This window comes from Aphelocoma coerulescens, chromosome 2 (assembly GCF_041296385.1).
Source record: "Aphelocoma coerulescens isolate FSJ_1873_10779 chromosome 2, UR_Acoe_1.0, whole genome shotgun sequence".
Taxonomy (NCBI): domain Eukaryota; kingdom Metazoa; phylum Chordata; class Aves; order Passeriformes; family Corvidae; genus Aphelocoma; species Aphelocoma coerulescens.
Window position 1 is genome coordinate 104973766 of NC_091015.1, and position 23950 is coordinate 104997715.

At 38.5% G+C, this 23950-nt stretch overlaps 2 protein-coding genes across 11 annotated transcripts in view; both read left to right on the forward strand.

The window, feature by feature from the left end:
* The window catches only part of LOC138104914 (uncharacterized), a 20776-nt gene extending 10899 nt beyond the window's left edge, over positions 1-9877 (forward strand). For 2 of the 4 annotated variants that reach the window (XM_069004253.1, XM_069004252.1), the window contains exons 12-18: positions 367-481; positions 2511-2556; positions 2855-2914; positions 4975-5082; positions 6121-6217; positions 7220-7417; positions 8214-9877. In XM_069004253.1, the coding sequence (XP_068860354.1) occupies positions 367-481; positions 2511-2556; positions 2855-2914; positions 4975-5082; positions 6121-6217; positions 7220-7417; positions 8214-8293 (704 nt within the window). In that variant the 3' untranslated portion in view covers positions 8294-9877. Of the gene's footprint in view, positions 1-366; positions 482-2510; positions 2557-2854; positions 2915-4974; positions 5083-6120; positions 6218-7203; positions 7418-8213 lie in introns of those variants that run through there. The other 2 variants (XM_069004254.1, XM_069004255.1) reach the window with 2 other exon arrangements.
* A 2053-nt stretch (positions 9878-11930) lies between these two features.
* TEX10 (testis expressed 10) overlaps positions 11931-23950 on the forward strand; it is a 55708-nt gene continuing 43688 nt past the window's right edge. For 2 of the 7 annotated variants that reach the window (XM_069004266.1, XM_069004273.1), the window contains exons 1-5: positions 11931-11983; positions 12402-12636; positions 15322-15510; positions 16108-16814; positions 22325-22568. In XM_069004266.1, the coding sequence (XP_068860367.1) occupies positions 15331-15510; positions 16108-16814; positions 22325-22568 (1131 nt within the window). In that variant the 5' untranslated portion in view covers positions 11931-11983; positions 12402-12636; positions 15322-15330. Of the gene's footprint in view, positions 11984-12033; positions 12077-12401; positions 12637-12740; positions 12887-13885; positions 14036-15321; positions 15511-16107; positions 16815-22324; positions 22569-23950 lie in introns of those variants that run through there. The other 5 variants (XM_069004268.1, XM_069004271.1, XM_069004270.1 and 2 more) reach the window with 5 other exon arrangements.

Below are 23950 nucleotides of genomic sequence, written 5' to 3' on the forward strand. Positions count from 1 at the left end.
AAGAGGGAAAATGGTTTCTTTTAATGTTTTTTTTTTTAACTTTCACCAGTGCATGAGTTACTTATTCTGTATGTGCCTGTTCCACATAGAGCTTCCACAGCTGAGTTATAGAGGTGAATTTGCACAGTTGTGTGGATGGCCTTGGGGTCTGTGGCAAAGCAAAGAATAATCCCAGTGTTTGTGAAGAAAACTTTCTACTTCTACTGATTTTTTTGGGTTCTGTTTTTATTTTATTTCTTCACAAGATACCTTACTTCCACCCTTAGGTTTTATTGATGTTGTCTTTAGAAGTATTCTTTGTTTAGAATATTTTTTAAACTAAAACACTGGAAAAACATTACTTAATATACTTTTTTATTGTTTTAGATGAAAATAATATTCAAGAGGAGAATGAAGAAAGGCAGAAAGAACAGGCAAAACCAGATGAAAATGTTGAACCTAATAATGATATTGAAAGCAGCAAAGGCAACAACTCAGAAAGGTAAAAGAAACAAAAACCCACCACCTTCAAACCCACTTAAATTAACTTGAAGGAAAATATTGTACATGACAATTGTCTGTATTGGATTTGCATAGTAAAATCCATGTCTTCTGAAATTGTGCTCAGCTGTCACTGTCATCACTGTCATCAACTTCTGTCATCAACAGAAAACCTGGTGTATGTAAAGTGACCTCAGACTTTGCTCTGGATGCAATTGGCTTTCGTATTTAACTATTATCCTTAAGGTATAGTTGTCATGTGCTGCTGAAAATGTTCAAAAAGAGCATTTCCTTGTGGTTTAAAACTGCCTCTGTTACAGGTTCATATCAGATAATTAGGGTAGTAGATGAACTAATTTTGGAAGGGAAAGACAATCAGTAATAGCTATAACACTTGGGGTTTCTTCTTTACAAATGATTTTGTGGAGGAACAATAAGTGTCCTAAAGGAACAACTGTGTTCTCAAATGCTGAAACTGTGCTTGCTGCTTGTGAGCATCTTATTAGTAACAGCACTGTGAGTTCAATTTGAGCTGTCAGCCTTTGTGTGAGGAGAACATCTCCAACATGGGTCATCTCTGTGCAGCACCAGGAACCACAGGAAGGCATTCAGTAAGGGATATACATGCATCAGCCCAAACATAGGAGTTTTGTTCCAACAATTTAGTTACTTGGTTTTGCTCTTAATGACATTCCCTTGGAATGTGTTTTGACTTCAAATCAGTAATCTCTCTCTCCCAGACATGGAGGGCTAACACCTTCTGCTTGTAAAGGAGAAATTTTCATGTTCCTGACATTTTTGTAGGACTTGCCTCTATGTGGAGCAACGATTATGGAAAACAATCAGTTGAAACCAAATTCAAGTCCAGGTTTCTGAATCTTTGTGTTTATTTATTGGCTTTCAAATAACCAACAGTTCTGAATCAGAACTAGTTTGTGAAAACATGAAGAATAGGAAACAAATAAAAGCTCATATCCACATCTGGAGATGCTGAGGTCTTTTCTACCTGGTACTGATCCTCATTGTGTAGTCTTGTTCTTTTAAATTTTAAGAACAGCTTCCTTTGGAAGATCATTTAATGTTATTCTTTTAATCTGATTCACATAGATCCTGGGTGATTATGAGCAGCCAGGTGTTTCAGTGAGAGACTGACTTGGAAGTTAGTTACTAAATTAGGACTTCAGCTTGTTACTTTACTATTTATTTTTGTGAGACTACTGAGAGATAGGAACTCGATATATAGTTTCTTAAAAGAATTAATATCAGATTCTAATTGGCAGCAAGCAGCCAAATGATGTTTCCTCTTAAAGATTCTGCAGTATCTATCTGAGAATTTCTGTGATTCCTTATTTCTTCGTAGTTAAGTTTCTGAACAAACAGTCATCTGACGGTTTAAATTATTTTATCATCATCTGCTTTTACTAAACTTTTGATTCCTAAGAAACATTTCAAGGCAGAGGAGGGCTTAGGCTTGGCAGTCATATGGTTTTGGTTAATTTAAGAAACACCCAGCCCCTCTCATCCCTGGTTCCTGGGCTTGCAAAGGGATAGAATGTATCAATAGTAGTTGTAATGGCAGAACAGCACAAATATGGCATAGGAATGTTTAGCCATGTGAATCTTTGCATGCCAGTATTTGTGTGGCTGCATTGTAAAACACTAATTTTTAATAGTTGAATTTTTTCAAAAGCAAGTTTGTGAAGTGCTGATAAAAACCCTACTGTAATTAGGAGCCTTGTCTTACTGCAATGCATACAAAAACCTTACAGCTATTACTACCAATATCAAGCTTCTTCATTAACTCTGTTTTAGAACTTATGTTCTAGCTAATCACACTAAGAAAAAAACAAACCCCATAAATAATTTTTCTGATGATCTGGGATGACTGAGATTTCTCTGAGGAAATAATATGTGACCTTTCTTTCAGAGTGTGTCAGAACTACTGACACACTCTGAAATTATCAGTTATTGGCTGGCTACACATTTTTGCTGGATCAGCCAACTGAATGTTTTATTTATTCTATTTTAAGGTGTGAGACCAATAAACAATCAGAGGAAGAAAACAAGGAAACTGAGGTGAATATTTTTCTGTTAATGGGTTACTCCAGTTTCTAAATAGTTGGGGAAATAATTAATATATGATTGGCAGTCATGTTTGCTTATTCAAATTAATATTATTGACAATAAATTAGCTACAAGTTACTAAGGCAAAACTATTGACAACGAAGTTTTTTCCTACTTTGTTATGAAAACCTATGTACACATTTCATAACAACACAAACAATTTGAATATTAGAGTAACAATTATTACTATTGTTTATTTGTATTTACTGAATAGAATAGATCTCAGGACCTCTTTTTTTATGTTAAACAGCAAGAATTTACAGCAAATCCTGAAGAATTCACTAGTCAAGAAGAGCTGTTGGGTTATTTGGTGAGTGTTAAATCTTACCTTGCAAGGTAATTTTTGGAAAAAAAAATAGAAAAAGAAATCACTGGTTTGCTAAGTCTAATATGTAGCAAGTAATGAAAGGCAGAATGTTGTCAGTCTGGTAATCTAACAGATTACCATTTTGCCAGAAAGCAGGATTCAGAATAAAACGAATGTCACTGAATTTATAATGTATCTATTGATTCTCAAGTTTCTAGACATGTTTTTGCCAAAGTGTTGGTTTACTGTCAGAGGAATGCCTTGTATTGAAAGTTCTTTTTTTTCAACTTTATCTTATCTTCACTCCTTAACTACATGCTTAGCTAATATGACCTTTTTAAACATCTTTTCTCCTTTGTTTCTGCAAGTGGTCTGTGATTTTCAAATGAGGAATTTGGAAAGGTGGAATTCAGTAATGGAAGGAAGCAGAATGAAGACAAATATCAGAGATATGTAGAAAGAAAAGATGGGATTTTTAAGAAATAAAACGCAAGTAGTGTATTTAAAACAGGGGTCCCCCCCTGCCCTGGCCCAAAGTGCCATAACTGCTAAACCTGTCTATTCCCTCTCTTAAGTAAGCGTCAGAACATTACAATTCTGTTCAGTTGTTGAAAATGTGTATTATGTACACATGCACAGCAGTGATAGGAACAGTAAGAGTGGAAAACTGTCAGTTGCCAGTTGTTAGACGTATCAACAACACTCGTGGTCTTGCACACAGAAATGGTGATTTTCATAAAAGCACCAGTGACAAACTCTATGAAAATCTTTTACTGATAGTTGCTTGACTGATCTACTGCGTGGTAATTTAGGCACTATTGACTATCATAAAATGGTTTTTTCCTCTTTTTTTATATGGAATTATTAGGTGTAGAGCTTGCACCTTGTTAATAAAACTTGAATGTTTTGAGGGATCTTCTTGCTTAGTATGATTGTCCTCTGAGAAGAAAAGAGGACTGTTGGGAATTGATTAGAGCAATGTTCTGTTTTGGAAAGTGTGAAAATCGTTCTTTTTTGCATCTACAGTCATTTTTTCAAAAGCTGCACTAAGTGTTTCTGTTGTTGGATTCAAAGGTTTCTGATGTAGTGGAAAGTAATTTTACAGGTATCTTTTTTGGACTTGCTGTTCATATTGTGTAAAGCTGTCCAATAATTATCCATACTATATTTCTTTTATTACCTCATAGCAAAATTATCCTTGCCACAGTTTAATCTTCTTTTTCCAGATAGCTTTTGACAAGATCTTCATGAAATATAACTTGTGCAAACCAGGAGAGATAAATACTATTCATGTTAAAATTGTAACATATCCCTATTACGCAGTCTTATACGAACTTAATGCTAGGTTTTTATTACTTCTTTTCCATTGTCTGGAGTGTTTAAAGGTGTTTGTTTATAATCTCGAATACTTTGAGCTGTTAGGACACAGCTGGAGTTCTGTTACTTTGCCCCCAGAGAAGTGTTTTCAGCAGAACTTTCTTGGTATAGACAAGAGGGTGACATGTGTAGCCCTCTCTGTGAGTGCTGTTGGTGCTAGAACTTGCTCCCCTAGCAGAGCTTCGCAGCTTCAAGACTGCTTTTTCCTTAGGCTTTTAGGGAAGAAGAAGGGTAATGTAAGGCAAGGCAGCATGTACTTTTCAATTCAGTAGCATTCTGGCTTTTTTCTCTGTTCTAGAGAAATGGGTTATGACTATATTGCCTCAGAGAAGGTGTACACATTCATTTGTATGCAGACGTCTTGGAAAGAGATCAAAATACTTAAGGAAAAAGCATTAGCTCCTATGTACTTCCAGGCATATTTTTGTGTGATTCCTTTTCAAATGATTGTGTTGGGTAGCTGCATCTTCCTTCTCTTAGGATTCTCTTTTATTCCACCTTCCTGCCCTTCATTTATGGGATTAAAAATAAAAACTCTATTCGCTTTGTAATTTCAGCCAAGTCTGACAGAAGGGTAGAGACGGAGAGAAAATAAGGTTCCTGCATGTTTGTTTATAAATTGTGATACTTCAGTTTTTCAGAGCAAAAATGTTTTATTGTGTGTTGTTTTCTTTTTTTTTCCCTAGCAAAGTTTTGAGATACTGAATGAAGATGATGCTTCATTTATCCTGAAAGTTACACAGACTCTCACAAATGCACTGGTGGAATATCGTCAGCAGGCTGCATCAAACAAAGTAATGTGGATTTTGTTTTGGTTTTGTTCTACAAACCTGTAGATTCCTGTGATTGTACATTTTTGTTAATTTAGATGATACAATAAAACAAAAATGCTGTGGAGACTGTATTGTAAGTTTTGCTGTTAAATACATGAATTTTGGTAGTGATGATAGGGTTAAATTTTAGCTTTTCTGTTGATGAGTCTTAATAATTTCTGTTCAGTGGTGCTTGTTTATTTTTTTGTTGTTGGTAGAAACTAAAAATCGTCTTGTCACTTTTTTCCTGTGCTTTTCCTTACATCTAAGTTTTTCTGCTGCTTTTGCCCCTTTTTCATTCTAACTTAAGGTTTTTGTCATCTCTACTGACTTGCCTAACACTCCTGTTCTGTATTTTGTTTCTGTTCCTAGGCTTCACTTCACTCACCATGCAATCACGCATCAGTGACATGATTTTTTTTTTCTTATACAACTTCTGGTCATACTCTTTGGACTGTTCTTTTTGAGGTCTCCTTCTTCTTCCACTATTAGAAACCCTGTTTTTCCCCTCTCTGCTGTTACTTGTGACTGACTTATCTTTACACAGGCAGTACATATGAAGATGTTTTGAGTACTTCTCTGAGGCTGCTGACATGTTACAAAACAATGAAGTTCTAACTGAAATAACTTTTAAACTACAAGTTGTGGAAGACCAAAATGTTTTCCCACATTAGGCCTTGTTAGTATTCTAAACTGTGGTCTTTCAACTGGTAATTTTTTAACTAAACCTTTTATTTTGAGTGCAAAATGCTTCCTTTTTAGATCTGACAAGTTGAGAATTAGGCTCAATGAGTATCTCTTCATTGCCTAATGCAGAGCTTTTTCAGATGTAGGGACATACCATGGGCAGTGTATACACAGAAGTTATTAACCCAATGATTTGCAAATAAATACTTGATTTTTCAGATTTGACAGAAGAAATACTGGTCTTTTATTTGGTTTGTGATCATTAAAAGTGTAGTAGTTCATTGTTTCAAGAGTTTGTCCTGATGAGATTCTAAACTTTTTTTGAACTCATAGGACCACTTAAATGCTGGATATAATGGAGAAGCAGCACTGGAGTATTCCACAGAACAGACCAGCCTGACTCCAGCAGGTATTAGAGACTCTGACACTGGTAATGTTGGCTTTGCAGTCTTTGATGTGGGTTAATCTTAACACTGAACCTTGCATAAATGATAGTAAGCCTTTTCTTCCTGCTTTTCTAAAAGCAGAGTTTAAGAGCAGAATAAAGCCAGAGTCAAGTAGCATAAATTAATAGTTTGGGGTTTTTTTTCTCCATCCTCTACTGATATTAGAAAGGGAAGACTATTAAAAAACATTGATCCTACTTAACTGTAGAATCTGGGGAGAAATTGAGTTAGTACCAGCTCTGACTTTCCTGTGTTCAAGGGCAACTGTTTCTAAGGAGACTTTCAAAGTTTCTCTGGCCTTTTTTTCCCCCCTGATGTTTTTTTTCCCCTTCTTGGTGGAGGAGATGTTTCCTGCAGGTGTAGTTGAATCAAGATGTTAGTAGAAAGTTAATGTGGTAGAGGATGGATAATTCTCTACTATCTGAATACTGCAGCTACTTGGCCTCGGTACTTCTGAGAAATTTTTTCAAAGAATCCTGGATTTCTTGGAGGTCATTTCCTTCTGATACAAACAAATGGCTATTTTTCTTAAACCCAGGCAGTACAATCCTATGCTTGGAAAGGCAAGATAGCCAGAATACTAGTGAAGCTATTTTGTGTGATCTTTTTCTTTCTGTGTGGTGTCAATTTTCTAGTTTTTCTAGAAAGTTTAGCTTTTGAAAACCTCAGTTATTGCAATGCTCATACCAAAAATTGTGGTGACTTAGAATATATGAGATTTGAAACTTTTATTCCATTTTTGTAAGTGTAATGGAAATAGCTTTCACCTACCTCCCCACTGTTGTTTCTCCAGGATTTTCTGTAACTGGAAAGCATTCCTGACTCTTGGTTGTTTGAAAATGTAGCAAAGTTGGATGTGAACCATACCAGCAATGCTGCTGTGCCAGACTGGAAATGCTTGTTTTGAAAAGCTCTATTTAGAGAAATAAGTAATGTAGGCTCTGCAGAATCCTCTCTTAGTGAAAAACAGTATTTCCCTTCTTTAGAATACTCAAGCAGCCAATCAGCTAAGCAGTTCTTATCAGTCAATGAAGATGAACCCCAAAACTTTTCAACTGGCTCTTTGGAAACAGCATATGAGAACAACATCACGACTGAATTTTTGAACAGTGTAAGAAGTATGAATGCTGAGGAAGTTACTGCCACCCTACACAAAATAGCAGCCTCAAATCCAGCTTTCAGAGGTAATTTGCATATACATGTATACACACACAAACACACATATATAAAAATATACATAACATCATCTATTAGCTCTGTGAAATATTAAGGACTTATATGGGTTGAAGAACTTTGAGGTATTAAGGAGGGTGGAACAGACTTATTTTTTCCCACCCTTTAACTTTTGCAGAATCCAGTTTAGGAATGGTAATTCAGAATAGCTGCCTTCCCACAAAGGCATTAATAATTGCTGATTTTTTTTTTTTAATTCTTCTCTCATTTGTGCTTAGTAACATTTACATGGCGAGAGACAGTAAACTAAAACCAAGCACATTATTATTAGAAAAAATCAGAACCTTTCTCTGTGCTATAAGTGGCTAGTTTTGTGAATACCAACAGTGAAGGAAATTTTATTTACTGGTCCCTGAAGGAACTGTATTTGCACAGTAACATAGAAATAATAATGAATCAGAGACAAGTAGCCTTTTTTTTGCTTATAACTTTCTAGTAAGTTTTAGCTATTAAACCTTCCCACATCTTCAGTCAGCTACTGCTCTCTTTTCAGAAGTTTCCTGTGTACGTTTCTAAGCTTTTCAGAGTGTGTTTAGAATCATAAAGGTTTGAAAAAGAACACTGTACATTGTAGGAAAGCTTACAGTTTTCAGGCACATTCTGATTGTTCTCAGGTATTTTTCTTTTAATAAGGAAAGATCCAAAACTCATCTTAGCATCTGAATGTTTCAGTATAACTTGTGTTTTTAAGTGAATTTATCATAAAATTGCTTATTTTCTGGTTTTGTTTGTTTGCCTTTAACTAAGGAATTGATATTCCGAATGTTATAAGGATCCTGACTGAAAGTGGAACTCTGAGGGGACCAAGCAATGGCAGCACACAGTAACATGGTAGTTAATAGAGAGAATATAGCAATGTTTTATATACTTTCTGTAAGTTTGTTGTTTTACTACATATGACCTCAATGGAGTTTATTTTGTTATGTTTAAGTTTCGTACAGTGTTTTTTTAATTAAATTAATAACTTGGTTTTGATATTCTTGTTATTTATTTCTCCATTTCGCTGAGAGTTCTGTATTGTGGAAAGGTTGTAAAGCTCATGTACATTCTTTCCATGTTAAAACAGCTTTTTAAAACAGATAATTTGTTTTCTTCAGTATTATTAAATACTGTACATTGACAGTCTGATCTTTTTGTATTGCTGGTTCTTTTACAAAGAATTATCAGCAGAATGAACTACTGCACTCAGCAGTACAAATTCATCCTACAACAGATACTCAGAAGTTATTCCCTGTGGCTGCTGGGCCTGACTCAAAAACCTTTGTAATCAAAACCCCTTTCCCATATAAGGGTTATGAAAAGGTCTCCACAGTTTTTTTCTTAATAAGACTGAAAAATAACAAAAAGTCAGTGCTGTCAGTCTGGTGCTGAGATGAGAAGTGCCTGGATTATTGCCAATTTAGGGCACATAGAAGCTTCAGCAAAGTTAGTAGAAGTTAGGTATGTTTTGCAAATTTAGGGATATATCCCAATAGGTGTAACCAGGCTCTAGCTAAGAGGCACTGATGTGGTGGCATAAGTATCTTTTGTCTTCTTTTATCCTACCAGTATGAGAATAAAATGAAAGCTGGCTTATGCCATCCTTCAGGCTCTTTTAACATGAGCTTTTTTCCAACTAAAGTAGTACTGGTTTTGACTGAATGTACATGTCTATATATTAATGACTTCTACTTTTGTAGGATGGTGAAAAAAAGTTTTGAATGGTTATAAATGAGTATGCTTGGGAAAAAATATTTTTTTAAAGTGAAGTTGTGTAATTAAGATTCGCTTCCTGCTTGTGATGCTGGGTAGCATTCAGTGGTTCTAATTAAAGCTCTTCAGCTTTGCAGCCAGATACTGGTATAATTTAGACATGCTGGGGCCAGATGGCAAATGAACTTTCTAATGTTAACTTAAAATTTTTTTTGAGATCTGAATGGAATTTGAGAATCCTCATTCTGATGGTTTCACATCTTAATACCATGGAATGCAAGATGCAGTAAAACTAAGGTGACAAAGCAACAACAAAATGTATTAGTTTTATTCTATGAACAGACACAGGAAGGAAAATACAGACAAATTAAAACAGTGTTTTAAAGAAACTCTGAGGAATTTCTGGTATGCATCTAAATCTGTTCATATCAGAGGCAGAGATGGAACCAGAGTTCTTACAGTTCATTTACTCTGTATAGGAACAGTGTTAATGCCTGCTTACAGAAGGTGAATTTAATCAGTAAAAACTCTGAATTCTGAAAATAAAAATAGAAACATCTTTTTCCTGTTTGTTTTCAAAGTGCAGAACCATCTTTGTATTAAAATAATAAAATCAGAATATTCAGCTGTTGTAAATGGCCATCTCTGGGACAGCTTCTTTTACCTCTTACTGTGGAATCATTCCTAGTGGAAATAAAGTTACAATTAAGTTGAAATAACTTGGATTTGAGGTGGAATTTTTTGCTTGGGTGCAGGAGGAGCATGCTGAAAAAGAAAAGTATTGTGCTACCCTGAATCTGTAGCACACTGACATAAAATGGTTGAATGGTGTGCTGCAGAGTGCTGCTGTACCTCTCAAAGTCAGCTGGGAAGCCTGAACTGGGTAAGAGTCACGAAGTGCATGCTTCTGGAAATGTTCTGAACACAGTCCAACATAATCTGTTCAGCTGTACAATTATTTTTCTTTTTCTTTTTTTCTTTCTTACCTGGTGCAAATAGAGGCTGAAAAAGCATTGTATTATTTTGTTCTTGTATCTGCCTCTGTTTTGTGATGGCTTGGTGTATTTTTATACTAATGGAAAACTGTATATTTGTTTCAAAAGAGGGTTTAATGTTTTAGTTGTGCCAGTATTGCAAAGTAAGGAAAAAAAAGGCAGTATCTTTACTGGTACTATTTAAACAATAGTGTTGTCTGTATTTAATATTATACGTTTTGGTTTCTCACAGTAACAGCAAGGCAGACTTCTGAGGTAACTAGAGAATTAATAAAATTAAAAGTTAAGCGATAACAAGAAAAATTAAACCAAGAGAAAATTATTTTTCCTTTAAGCTTTATCTTGGTTTTAAACATCTTATTGAGACCAGAGAGCTTCGAGGAAATTATTTTTAACAAAAAGCTGCAGAACTCCTACTCCTCACAGAAGGCAAAAAGGGGAAAGGAGAAGGGTGTTCACAGGTTAATTGACAAGAAATGAAAAGTTTAGAGTGTGCAACTGCAGAGTTAACTCCTTGGTGTGAATTGAGACTATCTCTGTTCTAGACAGGTATGCAAACACCCTCGTTGTTTGTTGTTTTCTGGGTCTCCCAGAATTTTGCACTCTCTTTCTGGTATGGGAATTCATTACCCCTTTGGAGCAGCGAGCTTTATCTAGGTACATATGTACAGAAGTGCGCAGCGTGCCTGGTGGTTTATATGTGAAATAATAACCTCATACACGTGAAATAATAGTAATAACCTCAAATGCCAGTGCTGACTCTGCAGTGCCTTCACTGGAAGAATTGTTGTAAGAATAGGTTGTAAAAAACATCTGAGAACACTAACCCATGACCCAACACCACCATGTCAACTAAACTGTGGCACTCCTGTCTTTCCTTAAACACTTCCAGCAACAGTGACTCTTATCACCTCCCTGGGCAGTCCATTCCAATGTCTAATCACCTTTTTCTGTGGAGAAATTCCTCCTGATGTCCAACCTAAACTACCCCTGGTGCAGCTTAAGACTGTGTCATCTCATCCTGTCACCGATTGCCTGGGAGAAGAGGCTGACCCACAGCTGGCTGCACCCTCCTTTCAGGTGGTTGTAGAGAGCGATAAGGTTCCCCCTGCAACTCCTTTCCTCCAGGTTAAATAACCCCAGCTGCCTCAGCTGCTCCTCACAGGACTCGGGCTTATCTCAGTACTGGTTATTATTGATGCGTTCGTGTCTGCTGTGGTGCTAGTGCAGCCCCACTTCAGGGGAAGGGACACTGTCACAGAACCACAGAACAAACCAAGGTGGAAGAGACCCACAAAAATCATCGAGTCCAGCTCCTGGCCCTGCACAGGATACCTCAGAATCAGACCATGTGTCCGGGAGCATTGTCCAAGCACTTCTTGAACTCTCAGGCTTGGTGCTGTGACCACTTCCCTGGGGAGCCTGATCCAGCCTTTACCCTCTGGGTGAAGAACCTTTTCCCGATATCCAACCTAAACCTCCCCTGACACAGCTTCAGGCCATTCCCTCAGGTCCTGTCGCTGGTCACCACAGAGAAGAGATCAGCATCTACCTCTCCTCTTCCCCTCTCGAGGAAGATGTACACGAGAAAAGCCACATCCCAGACGAAGCCGAACACTTGGCGCTGTGCTCCCGCCGGCCAGGGGACCGAGGGGGACCCCCGAGGCCGCCCCGCCTGCAGGGGGCGCCAGCGCGCGCGGCCGCGGCGGAAGCGCGCGTCCCCTTGGCGGGCGGGGCGGGCGCTGGCGGCGCCGCTCACGTGGGCGGCCGCTTCCGGGCAGGCGCTCGGCGGGGGCGGAAGCGGGGCTGGAGGTGCCGCGCGCGTGGTTGGTGAGTGAGCGAGCGGCCGCGCGCGGGAGGAGGAGGAGGAGGCGGTGGAAGAGGAGGAGGATCAGGATCCCGATCCCGGCGCGGTCCCTATCGGTCCGTCTCTGCTCGCGGGGGCCGCCGCGCTCGCCCTGCCCCTGCGCCAAGGGCCGCCCGCCTTTTGTGCGACCCGCCCTCCCCTCACGTTCCTGCGCCAGGGAGGCGGCGGGAAAAGCGGGAGCCACCGCGGCGCGGGCCGGGTGCCGCTCCCGCGGAAACCGGCGGCATCGGCTCTGCCGCGCGCCGCCGCCCCTGCCCCACCTCCCCCGGCGGCTTCTCTCCGCCGCCGCTCCTGCCTCGCCCGCCGCCGCGGGGGCTCCCGGGGGCCGAACTCGCGGCCTCCCCGGCGCCGGGCCGGCACTGACGCGCCTTTATTTAAAAGCCTCGTAGAGCGACTGGAGCGGGGCGGAGGGAAGCGGCGCTCGGAGAACGAGCCGAAGGATGTCCCGGGACGGCGAGGAAGGCAGCGTGACGGCCTAGACCCGCGGGAGGAGCGGCCGCTCCGGCTCTCGGGTACGGCGGGCGCGGCGCGGGGTCGGGCGGTGCGGTGCGGTCCAGGTGGCGGCGGCGGCGGGGGATGCGCTGCCGGCGCGGGAGCCGCGCGGAGGTGATCGCCCGTAAGTATCGCTGTCCTGTGCGGGGAGAGAGCTCGCCCGGGGGGAAATCTTTATCAGATCGGCGGAGTTAGTTAGGGCGTGTGCCTTGCTTTCGGGTTTCTCAGGATTTTCCTGACGGAGCAAGGTAATGAGTTTCCCTGAGAATGCCTCCTGAGAGCTGCGAGGGAGTAAAACGGGAATCTTTTGGTTTGAAAAGACCTCCAAGATCATCGAGGCTAACCTGTAACTGAATATTTTCACTGAGCCTGAGGTGAGGGTGGCTGAGTGACGTCTAAAGTGGTGTCTGAAAAGCGCTGTATGCTGCTTTATGTTAAAGGAAGTCTGCATCGATTTAAGGTTGTTTTAATGTTTTGAGTTGTAAAAACCGTGTTAGTGCTTAAACTATTAGGTGCACTTAGCTCAGTCCTGTTGGAGGAGGGCCAGGGGAAAATACACGGAATCATAGATTAGTTAGGTTTGGAAGGGCCCTCTGGAGATCATTTAGTCCAGGCCCCCCTACCAAGGCAGCATCACCTAGAGCAGGTGACATAGGAATACATCCATGGGGGTTGGATTGTCTCCAGAGACTTCCCTGGGCAGCCTGTTACAGTGCAATGATACCCTCAAAGTAAAGAATTTCTTCTTCATACTGAGGTGGAACTTCTTGTGTTTTAGTGTATGGCCATTGCTCCTCATCCTGTCACTGGGCACCACTGAAAATAGTCTGGCACCATCCTCTTGGCACCCATCTTTGAGAAATTTAAATGCACTAGTGACATTCCCTCTCAGCCTTCTCCAGACTAAACAGGCCCAGCTCCCACAATCTCTCTTTGTAAGATGCAGTTTGTGTCAAAAGGCAGTTGTTCTAGCAAGAAGTTTCATTAAAATAGTTACATAATTTCAGCAGCTGTATACAGTTTTGTCTGATGTCTTACTATGTAGCCACTGTAGTGTTTACATGACTTCGGTTTGGTAAGGATTTTATCTTTTGATGTAGCGTGGTGCATATGAATTGGAAATGGATAAGCTTAGATTACCAATTATTTCCAAGAACATTTACTGTGAGGTAAGATGCACTGCTTTTAATAGGAGAAAGGATATTTCACAAGCCTCCTCCTTTGAAAGAACTTAATTGACTCTGTTCAGGTGTGTGCACACCTGTATTGTGAAGTTTTTAATGTTAGTTGGGAGCCAAACATCTACTCTTGTAAAACTAAGCCTTGTTAGTGGAAATAACTTTTACGTCAAAAGCTTCTAGCTATTTCTATGTATCAAGTAGTGAAATTCTTGTAATTCTTTCCTGAAAGATACATATGGTAAAAATCAAACGTTTATAAAGGCATGGTTGTTATAGTTGGACACTAAAGGACCTTTTTATTTTGGCACCAGACTCCAAGATTTTTAAAAGCCTTTTGAATTGGTAGGTTACTTATGCCAAATTTGTACTGCAGTTAAAGTGGTCTTGCATATAGTTTTTTAAGCTAGTGTGTGAAAAGCAGAAATTAAGTTGTAGTCAAATGTGTGTGTAATCAGTTGTTTAAATTGTTTTAAAATAATAGAAAATGAGTTTGTTTTAAAACATTCTTTAATGATTTTCCTGTTGATATGGAATATCGACTATATTAAATACTCTAGTATGGCACAAATTTCAGCTTGAGGTCCATTGGGAAAATCAGCTGTAGTAATGATGATCACATCCACCAGAAGAGAATCATTGTTTGAATAGGTTATTTAGAAATTTCTGGGTTTAGTCAGCTGTGTTGTTGGGGTTTTTGGTTTGGGGGTTTTTTTTAATTCAGGTTTTTTTTGGGGGGGGAAGGGGTGGTTTGTTTGGGGTTTTTTGGGAGGATTAAATTAAGGAATCTATAGTGTAGTGTTTGTTGGGCCTTTTCAGTGTGATGATTTTTTTTTTTTAACCTGATAAACGTAAGAGTACTTCAGTATCAAAACAGAACAAAAACAAAAGCCCATTTAGAAACTTAGGGGGTTTTAATTTGTTTTGGTTATTTTACTTCTATTCCAGTGTGTCTGTACAGCTTACAAGTGTAGTGACTCAGATGCCTTATTTCTTATGCCTTATTAAATGTGTCTTTGTTTTCCATTCTTTTTACTGTATATTTGCCCATTTGACCTCTTCTCTCCCACTCAGTTCTAATTATTTTTAAATGCACAGGCTGGATTGTTCAGTGTGTAGTGAAAGTTTTCATAGGTTTTTTGTGTCCTTTTACTGGTGAAGTCTTGTTTAAACCTATGATTGTACATGTGCAGGCTGTGTGCTGTTAGTGATGAACTTGATAACCGATGTACAATTGAAAGGGAACAGTTTGCTGAGCTCCTTGGCTTGACAAGAGTCAATTATGTAAAAAGTTGCTTTGTTGGCAGGAACTTTTTAAAACAAAACCAAATCAGCAACTTAACTCTTGATAAAGCAGTAGCAGACGCAGATATCAGCATGCTTTTTAATAACGTAGTTCTCAGAGCAAAGATGGCCAAAGGAGCAGCAGAACGTTTTCTGGACACCAGAAGAACAGTTGCATGGAATCAGCCTGCATGTCTGTTTAGTCTAGCATCTTGTCTCAGGAGTGGACACTCCTTTATGCATAGACAAAAGAGTAAAACCAGTAGCCATTGTTAGGAAGTTGCTGCTCTTTGGTGGAAAAACTGCTTTTGTTGTGTATTTAATCAAATTAAACTCTCTTTTTGCAGAGAAGCAGAATGACTAAAAAAAGGAAACGCCAGGAGGATTTCCAGAAAGTGAAATTAAAAGTTGGGAAAAAAAAGCCTAAACTAGAGAATGCAACTGATACTACCTTCAAAACAAAGGCCATACAAATTCCTGAGCAGCTTAAAGAAGATGGAGTGCTTCCTACGCAAAATAGAAAACTTAACATAAAGGTATGCTGGGATGTTACATTCTGAAATGACAGAAAATTACTTGCCTTTTATGTAGGTTTACTGCAATTTAGGAAAAAAAATGCAAAAACCCCTGCATTTAAAAAAAAGTAAATGCAGCAGGATGTCTGAATGCAGCCCCATTTTAAAAGAATCTTGTATTTCTTTGGGGGGTGGATTTGTTTTCCTTCCTTTGTGTCATTTTGTGTCTCTTGCAGCTCTCTGCTTAAACTGAAGAAAGTTGTTCAGGCTGTGGTTTCGTATTTCTGCTTTTGAGAGCAAGAGTGACAGGACTTGCCTTTGGTCATCCCTCTGTTGAGTCAGTAGGGTTGTGCATAAACTTAAGAACAAGACCTAAGGACAAGTCATTACATCTTGTTTTTCCTATCACTGAATTCTGATTATTTCTTCATTGTTGTGCTATGAACTAATACCATGTTTGTTCTAAACACATTTTGCTGTTCTGAACAGCAGTACATTGTAAAAATAGATTCTGTATTTTTAGGTGTTTAAGGAAAATGTGCAGAAAATAGGTGGGGGGGAAGTTTGATCAGCTTAAATTAATAACAATGGCAAGTGTATATGTTTGTTTCCTTATAGGATCTGCTCTCACAGATGCATCACTATAGTCCTGGGGTTAAGCATAATGCACTTCTTGGACTCAAAGAACTCCTGTCTCAGTATCCCTTTGTAATTGATGCACACCTTTCAAGTATAATAAGTGAGGTGGCAGCCGTGTTTACAGACAAAGATTCCGGTGTCAGAGGAGCAGCTGTTCACCTGCTGCAGTTCTTGGCTTCAAAAATAAGACCGGAACAGATTGCTCCATTTTTTCCTTTGGTAAGTGCCCATCTCTCTAGTGCCATGACTCATATCAGTGAGGGAATTCAGGAAGATTCATTGAAAGTCTTGGACGTTTTATTGGAAGCATACCCAGCTCTTCTTACAGACCGCAGCATTATATTGTTGAAGAATTTTGTAGAGCTTATTTCTCACCAGCAACTCTCAAAAAGACTGAAAAGCAGGGACAAACTTTCCTGGATGCTCTCTGTTAACCCAAATCGCAGAGTAACTTCTCAGCAGTGGAGGTTGAATGTACTTACCAGGCTCAAGAAGTTTCTCCAAGCAGTGGTAGATGGATCCAGTGATACAGAGGATGAAGGGCTTCAAGAGCAGAAGGACAACTCTCATTCTGTGAGGAACCCAATATGTATTAGTTGGAAGCTCCATGCAAATAATCAACAACATATACAACTGTTTGAAAGTGGTGGCTTACGACCAAAGATCAACTCATCATTTAGACTGAGGTGAGAAAATGTTAACTAGTTTGGGAATTAATATCAACTGTGTGATACAATTTAATTTTTTATTGTGGGATTGTCCCTTAGCCATATTTTAGGACACTTAGTGTAATGTCTTACTGCAGAGGCTTGAAAATACAGAAATAATCAGCAGATAACTGTGTTCTGTGTATATCATGAACTTTTCCATTATAAAAGCTTTATTTTCTGCTATTAATAATAATTTTGGATTACCAGCTCTATTGGGATGTTTTTGGAATGCAAACTGACAGCTTGTAGTCTCTTGAAGGATATCAAACAGATCTAGGAGCAGGTAGGCAAATTTCTTTACATGAAATGTAAGCTTGTTTGTGATAATGAATTTTACTGAAATTTTGTGCTTTTACCTTCAAGAGTCTGTCATAAACTTAGGAGTCTGTTATCTTTGACTATAGCTCCTTTTAAAAAGGACAGCACGATGAGATGTGTCTGGTGGTATGAAGATCTGCTGAGTTTCCAATTCTAGATATTTCAATCACTTCACCAGTTTATATATTCACTGTGGATGAAAGATGTCTCTGCTGAGACATGCTGATGAATATGAAAGGAAGTGTAGTGTGCTTAGTCACAGGAAGGTTTGTGTGGGTTTTGGTAGTACTCTAAACAGATGCGAGCTGAAGTTAAGGGAGAAATAAACAACTGTTTTTATTTCTCTTCCTCCTCTCTGATTCACCCACTAGAGGGGAACCTCCCACCTCACTTTATGGTACTTTTTGAATGTTGGCATCCTCATATGCTTTACTGTGGATGTTGCATGTCTGCTGCCAGGAGACCTGGAATGGTGACTTTAAAAATGGAAGCAGTTTAGCTGTTAAACAGCTCTGTTCCCTGTAGATACCAAGGTGGTTTGAAGAGAAACCACAATCCTTGTTTTTACTGCTGGAGAAGACTGAATAAGAGGTAATAAAGCAGTTGTACCAAATTCATCTAGGAAGTCAGTGGCAAAAAAGGGTTTAAATCTCACTGCCTACTCCATTGCTATGTCCATCTTACCTCTTTGAAGGAATGAAGGGCAGAAGAAGAGGTGTTGTCTTTGAATACCACAGGTGTTGACCTGAATTGGCAGGTGTTTTCCATCTCTGTTGGGGAGAGACAGACATCCATTCCTGCTCACCTAGGCTTTCTCTTTGTAGGTAGCATATTACCTGTAGTAGGTATAGGAGGCATATTAAGCTAAGTAAAATGTGCAGTGTATTCTCCTAGAAGTGGTTGTCAGCCTAAGTGTTCAGTCATGACCAAGTGTCTGCTGCAGGTAAAATTTTAGCTGGCAACTAGACTGGTGAAGCCCCCTTGAAGCAGGGGAAGGATTCAGTGCTGAGCCCAGAGCAGTTCTATCGAGTTCATCTTTGCAGTCAGAAGCACGCAGTTGTGGAGCGCTGTATATCAGAGAATGCTTGTATTGCACCCCGGGTGATATGCAGAGTATGATCTACTGTGTGCCATGTAATAGCTGAAGATGCACTGTATCCAAAGTCTAGGAAATATACTTTACATCTGGTATCACCTGAATTGGATTCCACTTTTCTGAGGAGCTAGGTTTTGGTGAAACATCGTGATGTATTTCTGGTTATAAATACTTACAAAAAGATGTTTGCAAGCATGAGGAGGAGCCAGAAGAATAGAAGGAAACATGGCTAGAATCCAAGGCAAGATTGGCAAAGCAAGCTGATGGCAGCAGAACAGAAGAATAGAAAGGGAAGGATCATCTGCTGAAGGTACTAAAATGTTCTCATTTCATTGCATTTGTGCATATTTTTGGTGTATTCGTTTTTCACAAAGGGCCAGTACAGCTTGTTTTAGTGACTATGTGTGAAGTTCCAATAGTCCAATAGTTGCGGTAGTGGTTTTTGTATTTGCCACTGAAATACTTTCTAATAATCTAAAAGTGTTTAATTCTGGCACTTCCAATCCCAATTGCTGCCTTTTACAGGCATTCCCAGGCCTCTGCTATGGCCACCACTGCAAGGACAGAAATTAGTTGTAATAAGAGGTTCAATACTCAGTGTGTGTGTTTAAAGTCACAAAATAGTCAAGTCCTAGCTGTGGATAATGAGTTGACCAAACCATAGGTAACTATTTGCAGTGTGTGTGTATTGATGGTCTTGTCACTAATACTGCAAGTAAGTTTCAGCTTGGTTCCTTACCAAGTAGGCTTCCAAACAGCATAATTGTATTCTAAATTTTTTAAGTTCCTGTATCTATTTAATGTTGCAAGTTCATTGGACAGGGATGACACATCACTGATAACCTAGTGATTATGGAACGAGATTTTCTGAATCAGTTTGCAGTATTAGTGCCTAATATAAAGGATAGATTCTGAGCTTGGAATGCTAGATGATTCAGTGATGCAAATCTTAAGACTTCATTCTTTTCTGTTGTGTGCTAGATCTTCCTACTGTGTGTAAATTAAAGATTGCAGTGTATTAGGAGATTGTTAGAATGTATTCTCTGCATTATGTGCTGACTATGCTGCTTTTTTGCATCAAACTCATTTCAGGTGTGGAAAAACAGAAAGCCTTCACAACTCAAATGTGGTGGTACCAAGGCATGTGATTTTTTTTTTTTTTTTTGGACTGGAAGAGAAACAGTTGAGCTTCAGATTCTGCTGAGAGAGGACAATATGAAGCTGCAGAGAAAAGCAAAGATGACTTGAGAGACTGAAATGGAAGATGAAGCATAGCCAATAAATACGTATATGTGCATCAAATAGAAATGGAAAATGCAGTTCACTCGGTGTGCTGAATGTTTGCTGCATTTGGCAGTGCAGAAAAGGAGGACAAGTAACCTGGCTTAAACTGCAAGCCATAAAAACTTAATAACTTCTGAAGACCTTTCTTGTTTTAAAGAACAGCAAGTTGTTTCCTTATTTTCTGTTTCTTTTACACTTCCTTGACTTCCCTTTGCTGAATTTCTGTTGTCTTCTTGCTGTCAAATGGCAGATATTTACTCAATTTTTGTTTGTTTGGTCCTGCTGTATAAAAATACTGGCATTTTAAAGAAAAATGACAGCTTAAGGGCTACACAAATACCTTGCAGCTCCCTTCAATAGTATTTCATACTGATATAAAGGTAATATGCTTTGCAGAGTAACCTTACCACTCAAGAGTAGTGATAACAGATATGTGACAGAGTAATTGACATCAAACCTTCCCAGTTTAAATGAACATGTGTTGGTAAGGATAGTGTACTAATCAAATAAGTGCTGGACAGATTACTATAATACTTTGTCATTATCTGTTACTGGCACTTAGATTTTATTTAGCACTTTCATTGTTAACCTTGAATATGTGGAGGAATCTTATCTTGAGAGATAGGAGCTTCTTTTGCAGGGGTACATGAAATATATTCCAAGTATTCTTACCCAAATGCTTTCAGCCTGAATTCTTCCTTTTTCCTTTCCTTGTTTCAGAAAAGTACTGAAATAGTTGTTTGTGTGTGTGTGTTATACTTCTGTAGGAATCCTCCAGTGTGAATTACCAACTTCTCAGGTTTCATGCACTATTCACTTTTTAATTGGGAGATTTTTGTGTTCCAGAAGTAGATTGCTGGAATTCCAGAGTTCTGCTGTAGTATCAGGTATTTTTAAAAAAAGAAATCGTTAAAGACTACTACTTCAGAACAATTCCAGCCAATTACTGAAATTTCAGACTCTCAACTGAGAGTGTAATTGTGTCACAGCATGGCATTTACAGGACAACCTCACTTTCTCTATGAGGTTATAGTCTTGGTATCAACAGGCTTTAGACTTCATTGTGGTTGTAACTGTAGGATGGGATTTGTCTACTGCATTTGAGATGACTGAGAGTTAAAAAGTCTAAGATAGAACCATTCACCCTAAACTCTTTTTAGTCTGAAAGAAACTGCTATCTACTGCAGTGCCTGCACCACAGAAAGGAAATAAAGCAACAAAATGGACAAATAAACCAAATTATATTTACTGGATATGTTGCTTGCTGCAGTTAATCCTAAGCTTTGTAAAATTTTAAGATGTTTGATAATCGTAGTAAGTACTAAAGATAAAGCAATTTTTTTTTCCTTATGATAAGTTATGTTTCCACTTGTCCCTTTTATTTCGTGCTGGAGATCTAAATTCTCTCCCCCATCTTGCCTTCATTGAAAAAGAGCTTGTATTTGTCTCACACTTTTTTATTCCTTCTCCCAGCTCCTTTTACAAGTTGTTAATGCCTGGGTTTGTTTTGGTTTACTAAATTTCTTGATACACTGATATCAACTAGAGAGAAATGGCAGAATAAAATGTTCTCTCATTATTTGTATTATAGATGATTGCAACAACATACAGCTTCATAGAAGGATATAACTAACTCGATAACTTAGAAATGACTAGGGAAAACTGCTTTACATCTTCAATCCAATATGAAATTAAAATATTTGTGAACAAAACATCTGCAGATCTGTGGAAAGTGAATAGTTTTTCAGTTCCTATTTTGAGTGTGTATATATAAAGAAAAATGACTTGGATGTCATCACTGAAATAGAAAGGAGTTTAACAGGAGGTTCAGCCTGGTAATCTTATGTATTTTAGGAAATTAGAATTAAAATAGGAATTTCCTGCTATGAATTAGGAAACAAAATCATGATGGAAAACAATTTCACAAATGATCAATTGAAACTGTTGTTGCTTTCTTTTTTTTTTTTTTCGGCTCCGAATTCCTTAATTGCCTGAACTTATCCTGTAGCAGGGTTGGGTCCTGTCTGCTGATAATCCCTTCTGAGACACAAAGTGTTTTTTGAGTGGGGGGGAAAGAGTTGGTTTTCTTGATTTCTGGCAGATGTTCTTTTAATTTAACTTATATCTTAATTTAAAAATTTTTTTTAACTTCATTTTCAGATAATTTTAATGATTTTCCATTTAGTTGCTTTTCAGAGCATAATAGCCAAACATCAGGTGGAAACCAAAGGTATATTTTTACAGGAACACTTTTTTCTGCATTTAATATGAAAACCATTGTCTTTATTATAGTTGGAAATGGTTATTAACTGTAATAAACCTTATGCATTTGACAATACCTTGTAGTCAGCTTCGTTATTTTGCTTTAATGAGCTTTAAAGGTCTTTTATTATTTTGTTATGCTGAGTATAATTAATTCCTTCCTGTTGGTTGAAGGTGATAGGATAATGCATATCATATTTCTCCACTTCATAGACTTTACATATAACAATGGGGAAAGAAATACCGAAGTTTAAGAAGTTGTTAGAGAAGCACACAAACTTGCAGGGAAACTTAGGAGCAGGTTTGTTGTACATGGTTTGGACTCCCTTTTTTCTATACTGAAATAACTAGCAGGAAAGCCAGCAAACATTTAACGTGTTAAAAAAGTAATTGTTCCCATTATTCAGAAAACAGGAAAGTGGTATTACTGTAATCTTGTTTTGAAAGGTGTGATCTTTATCTTTTTATCTTTTTCTTTTTATTTTTTTTTTGTTTTGTTTGTTTGTTTTTTGCTTTTGTTGTTTAGGTCTCTGACAAGTGTAATGGACAGTGCAGAAAAAGGCCTGTCCTCGGCTGAAAACTTAAAAGGTTTTATTGAGATAATAATTCCATTACTGATTGAGTGCTGGATTGAAGCATCTCCTGCACAATCAGCTCCCATTCTTGGAAACCTTTTGGAATCAGAATCTCAGCAGCTTATGCAGCAAGTGCTTAGCATAATACATTTATTGTGGAAACTCACAAAGCGACATGATGAAACATACAAAATGGTAAGGGAGAAATGATCCATGGCATAATGATGAGAGTTCATTTTGTTTTGATTAGAAACTAGTGGTTTGCTGATTTGAAGTAGGGAAGATACTTTTATTAAGATAGAAAAAGCCTAGGTGTTGAGTAGGTTTTGACTCTGGATTTTGTTGCCTCTTACTGTAGAAGAGAATCTGTTGAACTGAGCCATGTTGCAGAAGAGGAGCATTTTGTCTCCCAGATAACCTCTAGAATATAAATTGGAACAAAGTGCAGAATGGAATTGTTTGTTCTTGTTTTTGTTTGTTGAAAAGTTTTGTGGGGGTGGGTAGAAATGAACAAACCCTAAATCTTTGGAAAGGTAGAAGATAATGGTGGTCTGAGATCCTGTAATTGCTTGGTGCAATCTGTGTTGCTGTGTTATGATTGGTCGGATCATAAGACATTGACTCAAAATAAGGATTTTGGGAGGTATCCTCTGAAAGTTTTTTTTTGCCCAAGTTATTTTCTCCATCTTTTACTTAGACAACTGAAGTGCTGTTTTTGGTAACTTTTGCTGCTTTTCCAAAAATTTGGCCAATTGGAAAAAGAACTCACTTTCCACTTCGGCTATTGAGAGTAGTTGGAAGGAATGTCTTGACAGCTCTTGGTTTAACCTGTGTATAGGACTGTAGGTCCCATTGCTAAATGAAAAGCTACACATAGGGTAATTATTGGAAAACATTTGTGGAATCATTACATTAGACCAAAGTTACCCAACATACCCAGCCTTGAGGGAGAGATTCAGTATTTCTGAGCAAAACACACTTCCACTTTTTCCTCCTTCATCTTTCTAGAGGCCCTCTTGGAAGTGGGCAAAAAGCAGGCACTTGACCAGGCACTTGACCTGTGGCAGCCTCCTGTCCCTAGCCTTTTTGTGAAGGATCCTGCAGAGCTGCTGCTCTTAGCCATAGGGTGCCTGTATTTTGGTCACATGAAAGACGTCCTCCTCTGTCAAGACATGAACTGTTTTGAATACACACAGTTGGATTATGACCTTAAGTTGTTTGTGGGGGGAAAAAAAAAATCTGAGGTTGCTACAACTTGGTTTTTTGTGGAGCAAATTTCATTTTAGATAAGTGGTTTGTTTTGTCTTTATAGTTACCTTTATATACAAAATGCACTCAAATAGCTCAGTTTGAAAATGAAAGCTCTGCTTACTTACTAGCCCATGGGCTTACAGGCCAAAGTGGTTATTAGTCACTGTGGAAAACCACTCTGAATATGCTTAGTGGAAAGCTGTTGATCTTTGAAATAGTTTAATGGCCATTCTCTGTTCTTAATAGTCAAATATCAAAAAGATTATTCTGCCTGATCAATCTGATAGCAATGCATTCTTTTTTAGTGATGAATTTTGCTGGACACT